The sequence below is a fragment of the Sinocyclocheilus anshuiensis genome, unplaced genomic scaffold, assembly GCF_001515605.1.
Source record: "Sinocyclocheilus anshuiensis isolate Anshui unplaced genomic scaffold, SAMN03320099.WGS_v1.1 scaffold1346, whole genome shotgun sequence".
NCBI lineage: Eukaryota > Metazoa > Chordata > Actinopteri > Cypriniformes > Cyprinidae > Sinocyclocheilus > Sinocyclocheilus anshuiensis.
In genome coordinates this window covers 1,910,452-1,923,522 of record NW_015555726.1, presented here as the reverse complement: position 1 = coordinate 1,923,522, position 13,071 = coordinate 1,910,452, and the positions used below count along the sequence as shown (strand labels likewise).

The 13,071-nt window shown below is 38.3% G+C and overlaps 1 protein-coding gene across 1 annotated transcript in view; it reads right to left on the bottom strand.

Annotated features, from left to right (window-relative positions):
• Window positions 1–5,027: 5,027 nt before the first annotated feature.
• LOC107672662 (B-cell lymphoma/leukemia 11A-like) overlaps window positions 5,028–13,071 on the bottom strand; it is a 32,906-nt gene continuing 24,862 nt past the window's right edge. Inside the window, exon 3 of the mRNA XM_016465948.1 lies at window positions 5,028–7,027. Coding sequence (XP_016321434.1) covers window positions 5,073–7,027 — 1,955 coding nt within the window. The 3' untranslated portion in view covers window positions 5,028–5,072. The remainder of the gene's footprint in view (window positions 7,028–13,071) is intronic.

Genomic DNA, 13,071 nt, shown 5'->3' with positions numbered 1-13,071 from the left:
GCTACTGCCTATAGAGTCCGCTGCCATCTAAAGCAGCATCCTAACTGACAAGGAACTGATTTTGATCACTTTAAATAAGCAATAATGTCATACAAAGGGCACTATACATACACAAAGCTGCAGGCTGACTTGTCTCACAATTGATTTCAATAGAGTTTTGTGTTAGCATGTTGCTACAAGCTAACAGTTCAAAACTCTAATAAGAGTAAACATATTAAAATACAGGTGACAACCTGATGTGAATGAAGTCCAAAAAACAACAACAACAAAAACAAAACAAACACACAAAAAAAGAGCTAACTGGAAAAACATTTAAAATTGAGTTAAATTTTGTCTTAAACAGATGAATGTGAACGTGGTAATTTTTTTATTATTATGGTTCTATGTATCGTGGAGATTGTAAACATGGGATAAAACGCATTTGCTGAAGCAACCATGTCATTTTATTTTGCTTCTACAAGTCTTTGAGTGATTTTATCATGACTCGTGTTTCACAGGATCTGTATACAAGTGCTCCACATTGCAAGTGCAATGCTGTACGAGGTGGGCGTCCAAGCAAGTTTACTATGTCAGAAAAGCCATACATATGGAGCTGACTGTGTGATGCAAACATCAAAATATATTAGTTTACAAATCATGCACTATGATAAAAGTATTTTGAGGTCATAACATGGTATTGTGCAAGGAACCGCATGAAAGTAAGTTGTTATTAATCGATAATCTGCCCCTGGAATCATAATTTGTGTGAAAACGAATAAAGTTGTTGGTGTTTTACTGCCACTAGTGTTCATTTCAGCTGGAAACAAGTGAATGGTATGTGTACGTATGTTTTCCAATGAGCCTATGTTGGCAAAATATGTATCAATTACTTGTTCAAATAAAGAAAAATACAAAATGCAGCCCATAATATACTAGAAAACTCGGTTTTCCAGGTTTCTTCATCAGAAAGGTGTCTCAGATCACAAAAGCGATACTTTTGTGAGGGAAACGGACAGATCTTCCCTGAGAGCCTGAAAATATATTCTTTAGGGAGGGAAAGAGACAGAGAGCAGAGGTCAGGAACTGCTATGGGAAAAGTATGCAGGCTATGCATGCTCTGTTTGGGCCCAGGATCCCTGCGACCTGCCATTGTTCACCCTTTGACATTGAACTTGGAAGAGGGGAGCAGAAAGCTAGCTCGGCTTTTAAGCCCCGTAAAATACATACACACAAACCCATAGTGTCCATCCCCAAGTCTTAAGGGCCTTTATCTCAACTGTCAACAGTTTAAAAAGCTGGATCCTTTTCTAAGGCTAGATTTTAATCACCTCTAGGTCAGTAAACATAAAGAGCTAAAGCAAGGGCAGAGAGATAGATAAAGAGACAGAGAGAGAGAGATTACTTTGTCACGTTGGTGTCAGTCCACAAAGGAAAAGCAAAGAGTGCAAAAATGAAAGAAAAAAGAGGCTGTTAAAGTTATAAAACAGACACCCAAATGACCACACAAAGCCTGAGACAAAAGATAAAGCAGCCAACTTCCGTCTTTTCGTCTGGTCCAAAGCAAACACACCTGGTGTTAATACTCATATGTACACATCCACTCACATGTGGGCAGCGGCGTAGAATAAAGGCTCCATCTTTTTTTGCACACAGTTTCAATAAAAACTCAATTACATACAAAAAGCACCCAGTACTTAAACTCGAACAACTTGACATTTTTCCTTTGTTCACACTTTTAAAAGTAAGACTAAATCAGTGTTACGTGTAAAAAAAAAAAAATCTATTTTCTAAAATTTGAAATATGTTTAAATAAAATAAAATATTAGATGAGTATTTTTTTTTTAAATGTAATCAAAATTTGAAGTGTTTACTAGCTGAAATAGGTTTGAGTATTAAAATGAAGACTATTAAAAATTACTAAGACTATTAAATAGAAATAAAATAAATATATATTTAAAAAATAAATGTTTAATATATATATACACGCACACACACACACACACACACACACACATATGTATATATATAATAAATAAATAAAAAGTAAAAACCATGACAAATGCACATATCAAAATTACTAACTAATTAAAAATTAAAATTAAAAATACAAAAATAAAAGCTAATTATTAAACTATCAAAATATTAATAAGTACTTTAATAAAATAGATCAAATTAAATGTAGTGAAACCATAACAAAAAGGTACCAGTGACTGTTTGTGTATTCAGTCATAAACTGGGTACAGTACTCTCTTATATTGGTAGCTAAAAGCATAATCATATTAGGTGAAATATTTAATAAGGAAACATGCAAGGGAGAAGTGTGGAACATTATTAATGACAGACAATCCAATTCTGTGGAAATCTGCAGGAGTTCTGTGGGCGTAGTTTCCGGGTGGGTCTGGACATTAATAAAACAAACCAAGACAAACTGTACAGTTGTATTTCAAAATGCATTTTAAATGTATTTATTGACTCGTGATTCATTGCATATGACATCCATTATTTCAAAGATGACTGGAATGTTTCAGGTTGTGGGGGAGACGGGGACAGTTCAAAATAAAGAGGGAAACCCACTAAGTATGAAACTTTACTGCATAGCCAAAGGCCAGAGATGATAAAACCACCTGTTCCTCATCATCGTGTTATTTCAAAGAGGATTGCGTCAACAGACCATTGTATAGCCTTTTATCTGTATAACCCCCACATAGCTTTTCTTTTTCTTAGAAACTCATTTTTAAGATCCATACATTAAAATGATTCACACTATATTATCCTGCCAAGTTAAGGAGAAACGCAAAATGGTGGCAGCATGCGGAGCTCAACTACAGGTATATTTGTACCTTTAAAGTGAACAAGGAACAGTCTGGAATTCTAGTCTCTATATAAATACTATCTTGACTACTCTTGATGAACAATTAAATGCAGATCTTCTCTACACACTGACATGGCAAACTGAAGTGTGTCACAATAGCTTTTGACAGACCATAAGTCAGCCCTACAAAATGCCAAATGTACTCCTACAATCTCATTATAATGCATCCTGAAAAACTGTGTATGCAAAAGGAAAAAAAAAAAAAAATGAATCAGAAGAAAAAGAAATTTACATAACATTTAGTATTTACATAGTACATTGTAACCCACCAAGAAATGAAGATGAGCGGCACAAAAATGGAACAGTTTAAATTAATTTCCTGTTAAAAACACCAAAGTATTACAAAGAGAAACCCCAAAACATTTAATTATTAATTCATTTTTAAAAGTATGATAAATGTCTGTTCAAGCAGCGGGTTTGGAGTATATTCACTGAGATAAACATACTTACACTGTTCCAATTTAAAGTCTAGCTTTTAAATTAAGTCGTCTTCAATTTTTTTCTTTTTAAGCTTCTTTTCAGTTCTTTTTTGCTGACCACGATTTCTAATCGAACTAAATTTCACAATATGTTCACACCTCATCAAGTTGTTCATATGAGAGGAAATATCTCTTAAGTGTCTCTTGTACACAGGAAAAAAACTTGAACAGTGCAGGTTTTTTGTGCCATTGGAGAGCAGTTTTGTTTTATACTCAACCACCTGCCCGTAGATTAGCAGGACAGATACAGAGTTTTAGGCTGAGTGGCAAGTGCTATTCATAAACTTCACTATGGGATAATGTAGAGAATAAAAAGTCTGAATGTCAACTCGACGGGCACAAAATACGTGAACGTGGCTAAGTGCTTTGCTAATAAACAGGGGTATATACAGGACATAGCATTAGAAACTGAAGAGTGTTAGATAAAAGAAAATGTTGTGGAAGTACACAACGGTTCGCAAGCAAGTTAACTGTAAAGTATTCAGACTTTTATCCAATGATGTGTGAACTGTGAATATACTGAAATACGTTCCTGCATTGCTCCTGCATTAAAACTGGTCTTGCTAAACTACTTCTATTTCTAGCCAATCTGGGCTTAATTCAAAATTTAAAGGATTTTTAATCCAGACAACTCTTTACCAGCTTATTCAGGGACTGTTTGTTACATTTTCGTGGATGGCCCTGTCAAGAAATGAATTCTATAAAAATTGACATATTTACATAATATGCTTTTTGTTCCATGCACCAAATAGAAATTTATCAGTATACACCAATTAACTGGCTATCTACTGAGTAAAACACATTTTCAGGGCTACTTTCTAAAAAACCTTCATAGAAAACCCAAAGAAACATTGAGACCCTAAGTTAAAAGAAAACTTACTAATGTTCCTGTCCGTTTGATACCAAAGGTAAAATCTCACCAAGGCATGAACATGCCAACAAAAGAATCATACTTAAAGAAACACAACATGTTATACTAGTAAATGATATACACAAGAACATATGCTGGATTCCTGCATTTAGCGAATAGGTACTTGATGCAAGAACCAAATTTTGCATTGAACAATATCCCCAGGCTTATGGCAAATGGCAGACACCACAGATGCTTTAAACACCCAAGGCACTCTTTTTTTCACAAGCAACAATAAAAATTCAAACGTTTTTAGTATTTTAGTAAAATGTTACCATTTAAACGTTCGTATATACCCCTAATGAACAGTGTAAACCCCAGTGTGAATATAGGTAGTCAAAAGATTACAGGCTTAAAGGGTTAGTTCACCCAAAAATGAAAATTAGCCCGAGTGCCATGAAACAGCTTGAAAAATCAAAGACAATTTTTTATATAAGTCCGACTGGATTCGTCTGAAAGAAGAAAGTCATATACACCTAGGATGACTTGAGGGTGAGTAATTTATGGGCAAATTTTTGGGTGAACTAACCCTTTAAATGACAAAATACAACTACAACAAGGTATGATATGCAAAAATTAATTGTTTGCAGCATGAAATGTCCTGTTTGATAAAAGACAATAACAACAGCAGCACAGCTAATTCTTATCAATCAAGCTAACACACGAAAACATGCCAACCAGTAAGAAAAGAAGTACAAAACATTAAGTTATTGCACATTAGAGAGGCTCAGAGTCTTGCTTCATTTTGACAAATTTTCGTCCAGCATAATTAACTGACGCTGTGCTTTAAATATTTTTTTTTTTCCTAGGACTGCGAAAGACATCACAAAATTTATTCCATTTTAATTTCGATGCTTAAGGGCCGATCGTTGTGCCATTTTTTCATGTGCTTCTCCAGAGTGCTGTAGATGCTAAAAGGCATGTGGCATATCTCACATTTGTAAACGTCCTTGCCTGTCTGTCCATGCGTTTTCATGTGTCGTGTTAGCTTGCTGCTCTGAGCACAGGCATAGCTACAAAGCTCACACTTGTACGGCCTTTCGCCAGTGTGGCTGCGCCGATGTACTGTCAAGTTGCTGCAGTTTTTGAAGACCTTGCCACAATACTCACATGTGTCACTACGTCGACTATCCTTGGAGCTGGGTCGACCAGTGGGAAGGTGGGGTGTACTGGCCCTACTTCCCGTGCCACTGCGCCCAGAGGCTGTCCCTCCATCTAGCTCCCCAGGGGGAGTGGAGAACCTGAGACTACCATTCTCCGAGGAGTGCTCTGAAGAAGTGGCAAAAGGTGATTGTCTTGAGTCCCCAAAGTTGAGAAGAGGATCCTTGAGCTGGCGCGATGCTGCATATCCAGCCAGCCACTGTGAGTATACGTTTTCTGAGTTGGGGATTGTAGGAGTTGGAAGATCAAGGTCCTTTTCCACCTTGATGCGTTTGGAGAGAGGGCTGTCGGATCCTGGACTTCCGGCAAGAAGTTTCCTTGAAAGGTCATCGTTTGGGTAGGAGGCTGTTCCATTTACAATGGGTCCATATCCCTTGTTGACTTGATCAGACTCTTGTGGGGATTCATCACCACCTGTCTCACTAGCTGATCTGTGATCCCCTCGTTTGTAAAGTTTTAGGGCATCTCGATAGTCCTGAATTCCCTCAACACTTTTGATGTGTCGCTGTCTATTGTTCTCATGATGACGTGCACCTTCTAGGCTCAAGCTAAAGTTGATATCATTCCTCTCGCCGGCCTCACTCTCATTTTCCTCCTCCTCCTCCTCTTCTTCTTCCTCCTCTTCCTCTTCCTCCCCTTCCTCCCCTTCCTCCTCTTCTTCTTCTTCTTCCTCCACCTCCTCCTCGTCATCTTCTTCCTGTCCATTATCCGGGATCATGCTGTTGTTCTCTTTTTTAAACTTTGCCACCACATATTTAAGAGCATTGGTGGCACTGCTTAGCAAATCACTTGTGCCTGGCTCAGGTGAACTGGCAGTTGAAAGGCCATCATCTGATTTGGAGGTAGTAGAGGAGGATTTGTGCCGATGAGTCTTCATGTGGCGCTTCAACTTGCTGGCCTGAGTACAGGAGTGGTTGCAGAGGTGGCACTTGTAAGGTTTCTCTCCAGTATGACTACGCCTGTGGACGATTAAGTTGCTCTGGAACTTAAAAGACTTTCCACAAAACTCGCAAGACTTTGCTTTCACAGCTGGCATGGTTGGAGTTTGTTGAGTGGGTGTTGAATGAGGTCCAGAAGGAGAATGAGACGCCCCTGGTTGGAATGGCTGCAGCAGCTGTTGCATAGGGCTAGGCCTGTTGGGCGACATGGGCGGAGAGGACCCAGCAGAGTTGCCTGCCAGTTCCCGTAGTCGTCTCGAGAAGTCCATAGATGGGGAGTCCAAGGGTACTGAATTAAGACGCATTACCCTATCAAAGGCGCTTGGGTGGTGGGGGGTCAAAACCAGATCGTCTGGGCTCATGCGATGCCGTGGTGGGGGACTAAAGAGTGGAGGTGTCCTGGGATATCTGCCTTCTCTAGGAACCAAGGACCCATCTCTGTTGGCTATCCTCATCAGGCTATAGGGACTACTGTCTGCCAGGTGTGATGCATGTAGCGGTGGCTGCGAGGCACAGTCACCACCCATGCCTGGAGCGGAGGCCACCCGAGGAGTTAACGGGCTTCCAGGTTCGCTCTCCAGGTATATTCGGAAACCATGAGAATTCTGGGCATGCTGTAGCAGGAACCAAGCCGTGCTGAAGGGCTGCTTACAAGTTGTGCAAGTGTAGCTGCTGGGCTCATCTTTTTCTGCAAGACAAAATCAGAGAGAGAAGGTTAGTTGTCCATTTAGGAAATGTCCCTGTTTCACTACGAAGGCTCAGTAAGAACTCTCCATAGAAAGGCAGCAAGCAAGTAGCAGTTGATCACACACATTTACCAGCACGTTTATTACAAGGACAGTCCCCTTGGAGTGGCAAGTGTTTAAGTACCTTGCTCAGCGGCACAATTGGGACAGCTCATGGTTTGTTTCTTGTGAAGCTCAAACCAGTAACCTTTCACTTTCCAACCCTGAGCTTTAGCCACTACCTCTATCATCCAATGAATTGAAAATGTTTTACATTGCTCTTATTTATACAGCTATGTTCTTGCCTTAAAATCTTGGCATGATCAATCACAACTGTAAAGGCTAAACTCAACCTTTTGTAACTGAAGGTAACGTTGTTCAGTTTCCGTATGAACATCACTTCATATGTTAACTGCCTCTCTTTGAGATATCTGACACAAAGGCCAGAGTGAACAAAAAACCTGTACCCAATCAAAACACTTTTTACTGCATAGGAGATGCAAGGGGGAGGCTGTTAAATTATGGATCATTAAAATCTGCAAAAATTACAGTTAATTGCTGCCACCTGTGTGGGGTTTGACCTCCTCTGGAAATTTTTCCATCATAAAAGGCTGCTCTTTGCCTGTCTATTCTCATGCTTGCTCCAATTAAATCACATACCATTATCGCATGAATCATTTATTTAAAGAATTAAAAATACATGCTTTTCTATAAGACAACAATCATTACAGTGTATAATATCCCTCATCACTAGCACAGCAAAAAAAAAAAGCATTACTAGCATACGGTATTGAAAATTTCCAAGGTACATGACAAAAAAGTAAGAATGAAGGTACAACTAATTTTAGGTAATCTTATTAGCTTTCATTCTGCAAACACAGAAAGCACACCCCAAGCATTTCCTGTCTTTTAACACCTTGTTAATGGAAACATTTGGTGGGGATCCAAGCCCATTTGATCTTAGATTTAAGTTGTGGATGTAAAAGGAGTTTTCTGAACTACAGTGAGCAACAAATCCACTTCATAAGTGGGTTACAGTTCATGGTAACTGGTATGAAAGCAATCCGCCCTAACTTGTAGCAGTGAACTACTAACTGCAAATTGCATTCAGGTCACATTCTTTGCATCTCATTCAATGCATTTGCAGCAGATGAAAACAAAAAGCCGTTCCATTCTGTGTAAAGTTAGTGCTAAATCTAACAAGACAAATACTATGTGCAAGAGAAGTGCAGGGCAGGGAGAGAAAGAAGAAAATCATACTTAAGTTTGGATCAAGCAATCAATCCAAGTGTGAAAACAGCCTAAAATAAGGGAAGTGTTCTCCCTAGACATATAATCATCCTGCGTCGCTGACATTTAAAACACCCACCTCACCAACAGCAGCTATTACTTGGTGGCTTTGTCTGAGAGGCCGACTTATTGATTACTTTTAACCTTGTTCCTCTCAGCACATGGCCGACAATCACATTTTCTTTAGTGATATGCTAAAAGGTGAGGGGAGGTATGGCAAAACAATTTGTGGGCATTTGTCCATCCAGATTTTAAGAACAGGACAGAAAAGAACCATTTTGTGTCTGCATGAACATCAGCAAAATATCATTTTCTAGGATTAATTGAAGATTTTTACGCATTTTTATGTGATTATATATAGTATAATATAATTCCATTCATACCGAACAGCAAGCCTAGAGGCAGTCTGTTTTTTTTTCATTCTCTCTTTGTTATTCTCTCTTTGTCCTGTTCAGACCCAGTGTGTTGCATTGAGCGCCTGACCACAGACAAAAATCTATTTGACCAATACAAACACTTCAAGGACAGAGTGGTGCGATATGACAAGTCTTATGTGTAGAGATATTAACTTTGACAAACTCCCATTGGTTTCAATTTTTTTGTCTATTTCACCTTTTTAGTTGTTTGCACATTTTTTTTGCACAAGGTTTATCTCCTATTTGGTACCTATGAGCTGTGTTTAAACTGATTAGACCAACTGACCTGTATTAAATGTATTATCCAATTTATATTTGCAGATCTACCATGTGTAAAGACTTCTTTCCAGCTACAGATAAAAATACACAGAAATGGTGTAATTGCAACCTCTGCACTTTAGGTTACATCAGATTATGCCTGAATCCCAGAGCACCACATGCAAGTCACTGCACATGCACCCTTATTATACAGTCTTTTTCTTAAATACACAAAGATAAGCATCAATGTGAAACTAAAGACTTGAACTCTGTGCTTAAAAGGCCCAGATCAGAACATTTGACACCATGAAAACACATTCAAGATTTACTATTTGAGGACCACGATGAGGCTACAATTATGCATAATTTACCAGAAAATAATTACACTTCACTCAAGCATTTGTGCCCTCACACCTGACCCTAGTTTAATCTAGACATGATTATTCTCATATTCAAATCAATGTAATGAAATGCTCCAAGTGCCATATGGATACTCTAGGGAAAAGGTGAGAAAACCTTATTTGGCCACAAGAAATAATGCGTTCGTCTGGCAGCTGGTATATTCTTGTCAGTGCCCATAAACATGTGTTGGTCCAAGTGTTTAATTTCCAGTGATCTCAATACCAGCACTGGACACACACCCTACCCCCCACCGCACACTGAAAGTGTCTAAGAGGGTAGCCATCTTGGAATAGGGCCTCTCATAGAGCGCCAAGCAATGGGTCAGCAGTCACCTTAGCAACGCACATTAAAGAGGCGGACAGACAAAAAGGAGTGGACCAGACGGAGAGGTGAAGGGGATGGTGTTTAAAGCCCACAGACGGGTGGAGGGATGGGGGAGGTGGCAGTCTGAGAAAAATAAAGAGCTGGCTACTGGGAAAGATGGACTGGGTCTGTGGTGTTATTGTATGTTGCAGCCTGCTTAAACATATTCCAGTCAGTGGACTTCTGCACTGATGTATAGTGTACAATGAGAGGTCCAGTATAGCTCTAAACTTTACCACCATGCCAACATTTCCACACTTCTCAACAAAGATTATTTCAAGTCATCCTTTCTCTTCTCTGTTCCTTTCTTTGCATTCTCCTGATCCATGAGAGGACTACAGGCATAAACGGCCATGTGATAGTCGGGCCTTGTGAGAGGATTCATTCAGGAAGCCCCCCTCAGGCAGAGCTCTGGTACTGGGACCAGTACAAAAAGACCAGTGTTCCCAATTCACATTACAGCCATGGGGTCAATATTTAAGGCTTCCCATCTGGCGCATCTTGTCCGCAAGTGATGTAGTAAATCAAGCTGGAATTAAATGAAATAATTTCTCCTGTCCTGGCTTAATATATCAAGACAACTATAATTAAGTCATTCATACGTTGTAAAAATTATTTTCTACGTTTTTCAACCTATTTCAGTCTTTCTGCTTCACAATTTCATGTTTAATTCAGTGTGCCATTTCATTGTAATTATTTGTGAAATTAACTAGCGATTTCTGATGGAAATTGTTTCAGCGCCCTATTTTCTTCAGTGTAGTTTTATTTCTCCTATCCTGGCTAATATATAAAGACAACTATAATTAAGTAATTAATCATTTGATTCTCCCAAATTGCTATTGAATTGCTATCTAAACCAGTAGTGTCAGTTTGAGACTGTTCGTCTACCTAATGGTCCAACCAGTGGGTGATCAATTAAGTTTTATTCTTGCAGCTATGTTTGCTGATACTAGCGGCACACCTTATAAGCTAAATGTTAAGCTGAAACTGAAGTTAGCAGGTTAAGCAAAAAGCTACATCATGCTAGCATAACTGAATTTGACATTAGCTACAGGAGGTGGCATTTGATAAAGAGGGGCTATAAAAGCCAAAAGCAGCTGTTACACACAAGCAGACATAGTATTACTACCAGTCGAACTTTAGCTCAAATATAACAGTTCTAGCACATGCTGAACAACCTTAAACATAACATTTACCATCAATAAGCTTCTGTAAGATGGATGCAAACATCACTTGATTAAGACAGGCCACACTCACCCCAATTCTTCATTTGTCTGACATCAAGCTGGGTTCCAGCTCTCAGCTTTGCTGCTTAATTGGATGCATATGTTCTGATCTGCATCATGGTATGGTAGCAGATGGAAGAGTTCTGCAAACTGCCACTGCTTTAGCATCAATGAAAAAATTGTTAAAAATAGCCAGAGAATTCTGAAATGAATACCTTGTCCCAAGCAGTGTTAGGGAAAGTTACTTTTAAAAGTAATGCATTACAATATTGCGTTACTCCTTAAAAAAGTAACTAATTGCATTACTTTTTATGGAAAGTAATTCATTATGTTATTTTGCGTTACTGTCACCTGGGCTAGGCTTGCTTATTTGTTTTTTTTTTTTATATATATAACAAAAACCCCAAAAGTTAAATTTTTTGGCAACTGGAAAGGCCCTTTCACACCATAAGTGAAATTAATAAGCCTCAGATATTTTGTTATAAATTTAAAAGTAATGCGTCACTTTACTAGTTACTTGATAATGTAATCTGATTACATAACTGATTACATTACCCTCAACACTGGTCCCAACCAGGCGCAACACAAGTTTCCTACAACAGATAATTTGTCTGTCCTCACTTTTTCAAAAGGAGGACTACAGAGCGATATGAAACAATCACAGCTTGCAGTGGTCATGGCTGGTTATGACCAGGTTGATCTCATGAGAAAAACATTACTATTTTGCAAGATGGCAAATTCGTAAAAATGTATACCATGAGATTAAGGAAACGTATGTTTTTTAGAGAAAAAATAGTTGTGAATTGCCATGAGAGTTGCTTATGACACACTCACATGAAGAGACAGTTTGAAATATGCTACTTGTTGCTCAGTTTGGACTCGTATGTCCAAACTGAAAATCCATATCCAAATCACAATTTAATATACTGTGCATGCCTCTTGTAAATCGAAGTTTACAAATGAATCAAAATGCCATGTGGATGGATGTTCTGCATGCAAAACTGTGAAATATTTTTTCATAGGTAAATTAATCAGCTACAACATTTTGGGTTCATGTAGTCATTAAAGATTGAGGTAGATGGCATTAGAATGCTATCTGTCACCGCTATCACATTTCAATCGCAACAACTGAATATTAATTAACCAAGCAACAGATGAATCATACGGTGGCAGAGAAGTGCAGAGCAAATCACAATTCTGAAAACAAAATAACAAATTACAAACGCAAATGCAAGTCTAAAAAACAAAATAACAATTCAGAAAGCACAACAACAATTCAGAAAACATTATAACAAGTCAGAAAACACAATGACAAATCCGAAACCAAATTAACAAGTCAGAAAACACAACGACAAATCAGACAAACCGGAAAAGGTAGGTATAGTTTGAGACAGCGCCATTGGTTTGGGATTACTCACCGCTGACTGGACGAGACATCTGTCAATCAACGTATACAGGAAGAACCAGCCGAAGAACAGCAGAGTCGTGGTAGAAAGTTCGGAGATGGTATTAAAGTAGCTCAGTTTAAATGTATTGTATGAATTGCCCTTACTATGGAATAAAAAATACGGGGTGTCTATTTAAATTTAGTTAAAAGTGATTATAAACGATCAGTTCCAGTGGTGCAGATGGATAATTGTGTGCCCTTGGTTTTTTGACACGATCGACCCGGGTTCGATCCCGCCTTTTGCCGAACTTTTTCTTCTCCCTCCCTTTTCAAATCTCGTATTAGCAATGGATTCTATTTACACTAAGTGAAAATAGCAGTATTTTTAGCAATATGCTATTTACACTAAGTGCAAATACCTATTTACACTATGTTAAAATAGCAGGATTTCTACTATCAAGTATACTACTTGTTGCAAATAGTGGCAATTATCTGCACTTCAGTATTGTAGTACATTATAAAACAGTATGCAATAATAACGTATTGAGTGTAAATTATAATTTTAATTATTAAATGGATGCCACCTTATTGGTACAATAAAGCCCTCCCTACACCTACGCTAACCCTACCCCATACTTTATTTTCAACTTTTTGATTATTTCCTT